At 39.2% G+C, this 7,245-nt stretch overlaps 1 protein-coding gene across 2 annotated transcripts; it reads right to left on the minus strand.

The window, feature by feature from the left end:
- Nucleotides 1-1,171: 1,171 nt before the first annotated feature.
- Nucleotides 1,172-6,702, minus strand: LOC103916361 (uncharacterized protein C8orf76-like). 2 transcript variants are annotated; one of them, XM_009323334.1, is made up of 5 exons: nt 6,401-6,702; nt 5,091-5,608; nt 2,659-2,791; nt 1,591-1,671; nt 1,172-1,506 (listed from the first exon to the last, which is right to left on the minus strand). In XM_009323334.1, the coding sequence occupies exons 1-5, from the start codon at nt 6,485-6,487 to the stop codon at nt 1,354-1,356; spliced, it is 972 nt and encodes a 323-aa protein (XP_009321609.1). In that variant the 5' UTR covers nt 6,488-6,702; the 3' UTR covers nt 1,172-1,353. The 2 variants fall into 2 exon arrangements, with proteins under 2 accessions (XP_009321609.1, XP_009321610.1); XM_009323335.1 differs by lacking the exon at nt 1,591-1,671.
- Between the last annotated feature and the right edge of the window lie 543 nt (nt 6,703-7,245).

Below are 7,245 nucleotides of genomic sequence, written 5' to 3' on the forward strand. Positions count from 1 at the left end.
ACATGGCTGAAAGCGATATTCCATTTTTCTGGAGGTTTCACAGTTGACTTAGCAGAGGGCTATACCACACCAAGGATTACTGACAGGTTCCCTAAAAGTATCTTAAAGCTTTAAAATTCACCTAAAAGTAGCAGAGACAAAGTGTGTTCACATATGGTGAATTACCATTCAATTGTGAGCTGTTTAAAGTTTCAGCACTCTTTAGTACTTCAGAAAGAAAACACAGGAAAACATGAGGAAAAGTCACAGCAAATTATGCCTGAGAGATTTCTGGTTTTAAACTATATCCATTAAAGAACACTTTTACAAAAAGCTACAAAGAATTGAAGTCTCACAGTTTAAGAGAAGATGGAGGAAGAGCACACCTTGTTTGCCTCAAATGTAAATTATTTCAAGCCAAAGAAACTACAGGATAATCTCTGCCTTTTTCTGTGGAAGCCCAAAGCACGTAACACCGATGCTTCAGAAAGTGAAGTAAAGTGGTGTCATTATCAACTGAAAGCATAACATAAGGAGCTGTATGATGCACAAAACAACATTGCCAGTTTTCACAGCAAAGACCTTCTTCCTTGCAGGGCTTTAAAAAGGATATGATCTGACTAAATGCTCTTCAGTATATACAAACAACGTTGACGGTTTTTCTCCTCCCTCGTCTAAGCACAGTGAAGACAAGACTATAGCTACTTCTACGCCTGCAAAAAACACTTAGCTTTGAAGAAAGAAAATCTCCTTCCAGTTCTAAGTTAAAATATTTACCATTTAGAATTTTTTTTTCTAAAACATATAGAATTATTGACAATTTCTCAGCATAAAATACATTTAAGATTTCTAGCTATCCGGCTCTGAACAGGAAACCACTATAATGTCAATTAACCAAGAAATATTAACAAAATGAATTAAGAAAATGGCTAATTCCATGGCTCTAAATGCAATAACATAGAATTTGATACCAAGAAACTTCCAAACTGGACATCGTAAAGGAAGCCTTCCACCCCACCAGCGTTGCAGGCCCCCAAAAAATCACAGGCATTTTGAGCACAATACGGTGAGGTTTAGGATGGAAAGCTACCTCTGAAAGCTGAACTGAAAGCTCTATTTTATACTGGATTCCTTATTATTTTAAATACAAACAAATCAGTGAACAAAGAAAATGACGAGAAGTTAAGAGTTTAAATGCAGAGATTTATATATATTCTTAAAAGATATACAATAAGAATTCTTAAAAAATGTAATATGAACTTTATTGCATATATCATTCCATAATCTTTTGAAGATATGAGAATAAATACAACAAAACCTTTAAGTTACCAAAGGTGGGAGATATATATCTGAATAGAATTGTCTGTCAAAGAGTCATAAATCATCTTGGAGATTACCAAACCATTTGATTTCAAATTCTGTGGCTGATGCAGTTACCAATGACGACAGAGCTGAAGGGCCTATGCATTTTACCTCACCCTGAAATTCCTCTTTTAGTTTTTCTGGTATAAGGTCCTGCCCCATAACCTGCAAACAGAGTAAGAAAGATGGGAAACAAGAAAATAACTTGCAGAGAAAACAGCAAATATGACATTAATAACAGATCTTTACAAGAAAAGCCTTTGACACATGAACCACACGCTGTCCAGGAGAACTTTCGAAGTCATGATCAAGTTGTCTGTCTGTTGCATTCTGCAATAAGCACAGAGAACTGAGAGCCCAAGCTTCACAGCTGAACAACCCCGCCAGCTTCTGGCTACACTTGTACGGGGGATTTTTACTCTCTGAGTAGCAGCGGAAATCTCAATGCCAACTCTGCGTTCAATGCTCACCTTGCAACAGCACCAACACTCTGATCTCTTCCTGGGGAGTGTCGGACCACGGGAAGCAAGGAGAGAAGTTTCTTTTCCCAGCCTTTTCAAAACCTGAGATAATCTGCATGCTACTGCCCTCTTACGGGTGAAATCCCACAAGACTGCCTGTCAACCCGGCAATGGCTTGGCTTTCACTAACTTAAAGCTGTAATACTGACAGCAAAGTTAGAATCTCGCTGGCTTCCTTTTGTTCCTTAAGACAAAAGTCAGAAACTCTATAAATAGCACTAAAAATGTTTAATCTCTATGAATAAAGTCATGCAATGTTACTCTCCTCCCTTGTACTTCTTTAAAACTAGAACCCAGTGCATCAAACAGAACGAAGAAATCATGTAAAAGGATCTCTGGCTTTTTCTGAAAATGGTTAATATCTTTTCTGGAAGTGTTTAATACTGCTGTAGCCATCAAAGTAATCTCCACTTCCATTTCGTACTTGTGAATCACTTTGTGGCATCTAAAATTCCTGAGACAAAATTTGCATCCCAGGAAACGCACAGTGATGATGCTTCTGCAAATACAAGTCCAATGAGAAACTTAACAACCCTGAACATTCCCGAAAGGAGAATCTCAGCAGAACAGAGATACACGTGCATGACACAAGCCAGCACTATATAGGTATCACTGTCAGTTCCAGATAACACACTACCAGGGCAACCCGCCCCAGCTAATTTACCTTGCTTCCTGGCACAGCTAATTAGCTCAGGGGAGTGTCACACTTACAGGACTTTGTGCCTGAACTGGCTCGGGTACCTCAACCAGCCTACGTGTAGCTGAGAACTTGCACACAATGAAAACATCCCCTTACCTTGGTCATCAACAGCAAGGAGTTTCCATTGAAACCAAGTCGTGCCACTTTGTCATCAATTTCTTTTTGACCTTTTATGTTACTCTCTAGCACAAAGGATGACTGTTGCAACTGGGTAAGCTGAAGTAAAAGCCTGAAATGAAAAAGGCAGCTAAAAAAAGGCACAGCTGGCAAAAGGGTAAGTCAGCAAACCTCAACCCAAACAAAATACAATACTTTAAAACCACCTCTTCTTCCTGACTTTTGCCAACTGCAAAAACTGCAAAGAAATGAATACATCCGTATCAATCTACTATGGGTACAGTATATCTGTGCTATGAGAGAAGTACTGAGAAGTATTTTTGAAAAACAACATGCCAAATATCTCTGGTTGCTCTGCACAAACATTTTTCTCCCCGTGTATTCATCACACAATTCAAAAGCGAAGCTCAGATCTGCTAGCATTAACTGCAGTACATCAGGTGTCCCACATCCTTCTTAAGGCCTAACAAGCCAGCAGCACATTTTTGCCTATGGCAGTGATTATCTTTGTAACCTGAAAAGCTACAAATATCAAACATCCTCCCCATACAGGCCAACCCTGGAATATTTTCTAAAAGCTTTCATCACAGTTTTAGGTTCAAGGCAGTGCCCCAGAAGTCACCACCATAATTTGGTGAAGGTTAGATGCTGTGCTCACAATGTGGCTTCACGTCACGGAGGGACCCCATCACCAACTGCTCGACCAGAAAGAGCAGTGGCAGTTTCCAGAGTCTTCCTCACGTAAGGACTGTAAAACATGTCAGCAGAGGAAATATCTAAGTATACTCAATCAAGGGACCACTGGGACTTAGTAGTATCACTACTGAAACGATGTTTAATTCAAGCTTTATGCATAACGAACAAAACCAACTTTTTTAATCACATTTACCAAAGTTAAATGAAGCACGTGTTGTAATAAAGTTGTATATTTTTATGAAGAGAAGACTTAAGATCTTAGATGAAAGTTTTCATTTGAGCATTATAAACATCGAAATTTACAAGTCTGAGCCAAACAAACCATTTCTAAATTCAGTAACGTTTTGACTGGGAAATTCAAAGTAAAAATGGAAAGTATTTTTAATTTGTAAAGAGTTTTTGTTCAAAATTTGCATCAACATAACGTAAGAAAGAATGAGAATGAAACAAAACCATGTCTCCAATGTTTTTTTTGTTGACAAAACCAGAAGAGTCAATTATTCATGATGGTTTAACACAGAACCGTATTTCCTACAAAAAGCAATACTAACATCCCTTTTCCAGGTGCAATTTGCCCTGCATGTATGTTTATGCAACATCCACATCTCACTTAAAATCCAACACACCTGAAAATATTAGACAACCTATTTGATGCGTAAGCCCTGGGCAGGGGAAAAGCTTACCCTGGACAAGTGTATCTGCAAATATAAACCACAATAACACTTTGTGAAACTGTGCAGCCAAGCAAGGAAATCCCATAATTTATAATTGTCTCTATGCTGAACGATACACACCGAAACAAGCAACATAAATTATTTTAATACAAAGGTAGCTTTAATATTCAATATCAGTACTAAATCTATTAAATTCTCCCAAGTAGCAACTACAGTCGCTGTCTCTTAGTCTGAGTACAGTTAAAAGCTACTATATCTTTTTTTACATTTCTTGAATCTTGCCCTAAGAGGGCAGTTATAAAGTGTTCTCTGTAAACATTTCTGGAAATTCATAAAATGGCTTTAAATACGTTTGGTGACTCATACATTATTGAGAGGCAAGAGGGGGGAAAAAGATCCAAGACTATTTTAACAAAAACAGTTCCCAATTATCTCTTTGAAAGATTATGTTTTGGGGATTTTTGTTGTGTGCAAGAGTTTTAGGAAGAGAGGGAAGAAAAGGAAAGAGCATTTTAATGCAGCCCTGTCAATCAGCTGTCACAGAGTTCATTTTTCAACCTCATCCATTATGCAGATTGGGGTATTATTATAAAATACATTTTCGCTCAAGCATGAGGCTTCAAGCAAATAAGACAGGTGGCACTTGCAGAAGGAAGACTGGCTGGCCTTCCCTTTGGGGCACTTCTGCTGCTGCATCTTTAATACCAAACCAGGAAACAGCCATGCTTTAACAGGCTGTTGTATATAATTACTTGAAAAGATTCATATAATAAGGTCATTAAAAACCGCTTTTCTTCTCAACAGTGCATGACACTGGTTTACTCTTTCCACTCAGATTCAGGTTGTTCACAGCTACCATGCTAGTGGATTTTGTTTTTCAGATCTGAAGCAATAGCAGGGTGCTTGTAAGTTAGCGTTGCCAATGCTGAAACAAACATTTAAATTGAAAATGTAAACTGAAAATATTAAGGCTGGGAAAAACATGCTTTAAATCTCTCGACAGGGAGAAGTTAACGTTATTCTAAGAATACGTTTAGTTACCTTGCTCTAATAAACGAGGCACATGCCTTTATTCCAACTTTCTTCAACGTGTTCTGCTCCCAGGACTCGGAGGCTGCGTGTTTCCCTTCGTCCATCCTTCCCGGTTCTTCAGAAGTGCAGAGGAATTCTTTTACAGCTTGGCTGCTCCTACAAGTCACTGCATTCTCCCTCTTTGTTTCTATAGCAAGGCTGGACCAAGGGCCTTCTTCCTGGCCGTCTGATCTGTGAGGCTGCAAATTAATCTCTCTTCCAGTTGATGTTTTGAAACTACTATCGCTTACACTAACCTCTTCAGACTGATTTAGATTTGTTGCTGGAATGACTAACGGAGACAAATTTTGTAAAAGGCTCATATAAGCTTCAGCAAGTAACTTCCAGTACCAAGGGCTGAAAGGATGTAAGCAGATCAGTTGCTGCAGACACGTGATCTTTTTTTCTACATTTTCTAGACCCTGGTAAATGGCAAACTGCAGGTTGAGAACCGTTGTTAAGTGATCTGTGTTAGTAGCGCCGTTTCTCTAGAAACAAAAGATAATAGATGAAAAACAGGAGTAGAACAGAATCATCCTTCAGAGCCTAAGAAAATGTCTCCCTGAATAATAACATACAAATATCACTAAAGGTAATTTTAAAATTGTACTAAACTGTGCTCTTACTTTTAAATGATACAACGTGACACATAATGCACAATCAAGCTGACAGCATTCCCTCTAACTGCCTTGTCCCAGTTTGAAAGGGAAGAAGGCCCCAAATGTTGTCATTTGTTTATTTGCCTTCAGAGTTTTATACAGCTGCCCTTCTTTGTAGCATAAACACCTTTTATATAAAATAAACAGCAGCAGTAAAATTCTAGCAGACTTCAGAGCCTATGAACTTTTTCCTTTATGGGAAAAACTCAATTTCTGGTTAGCTACTCTTCTTGGTGGCAGTTTGGCAGCAAGTATACGGAAATAAAAGGGAGTTTTGAACCGTCACTTTTACAGTGGAAAGATTTAAGCACTCATTTATCCCCTTTTTTATAATTCCTATTACATTACATTAATTCTGCCTGGCAGAGCATGATATTTAGTCCCTTCCAGGACTACCAGCCTCCCTGCACAGGGAGCTCATTGTGGTACAGGGTGTTCTGATTTCTAAAGAGTGATTATATCTGCAGTGACAGTTACCCTCTGTTTACCAAATACTCTGAGGACTGAACATCCTGAAGGATTATACACTTGAAGATTATTTTTCCAAAAAATGGTCCATATAAAAGAACTACTGGCAATATTTTCATGTTCAAAGCCTAAAAGAAAGATTGCATTATTTACCATTTTTTCTGCAATATCCAGAGCCTCCTTGTGCCTTCCTAGGCGAGATAAACACCGAGCCTGGCCCTCTTGGACATCTCGTCTCATTGCAATGTTACTGGGAGGTAAGAGCAGTAAGCAGTTTGAGTATTCACACAGGGCTTTCTAGTAGTGTCGACAAAAAGAAACGCCAAACAAAACAGTGAGAGGTTTTCATTTAAAGGTAAGCCTGACAGTATGTTTTGTTTATGACTACAGCCACAAAGGGAGTTCAGGAGCTGAAGTCCAGATTTTCGTTTCTCTGGACTCAGCTACCACCTACGCTAGCAACACACGAGGGCCCCGGTACTACACAGCCAAGTCTAGACGGTGATGAGCAACCTCAATCCTAACTCGTGTTTAAGCCTTGGCAGGATTCACCAGACATCTGTCCACCTCTCCCCCACCAGGCCTGATCCAGAAGGGATCATCTACCGACCTGGGCAATATGTGACACAAGGCGTCTTTTCCCCAGCTACCAACTCAATGATCAGAGCACTCATCCTAAATTTGGGGGACTTTGTTTCAAATCCATGACATTCTCCATGGGAAGGCTTGAACCTGCAAGTACCTCACCTCACGTGAATAACCAGCATGTTGGAGAATACCGCAGGGAAGGTGAATCTCCAGCGTTCCTGTAGGGTGGTTCTAATTTGCATGAACTTATTAAATGTTAATTGGGCTAAAGAAAAAGACAAGAATGAGCAATACTTCTGTAGCTTAATGCCCAGGGCACTCAGCAGGACTCCAATTAACATTTAAATACATTAAATTAAGTATTCAGTGAAGCTAAGACTGGAATCTTGGTTCCTCCCCCTCCATGTGAG

The sequence above is a fragment of the Pygoscelis adeliae genome, unplaced genomic scaffold, assembly GCF_000699105.1.
Source record: "Pygoscelis adeliae isolate BGI_AS28 unplaced genomic scaffold, ASM69910v1 Scaffold103, whole genome shotgun sequence".
In the NCBI taxonomy this organism is placed as follows: Eukaryota; Metazoa; Chordata; class Aves; order Sphenisciformes; family Spheniscidae; genus Pygoscelis; species Pygoscelis adeliae.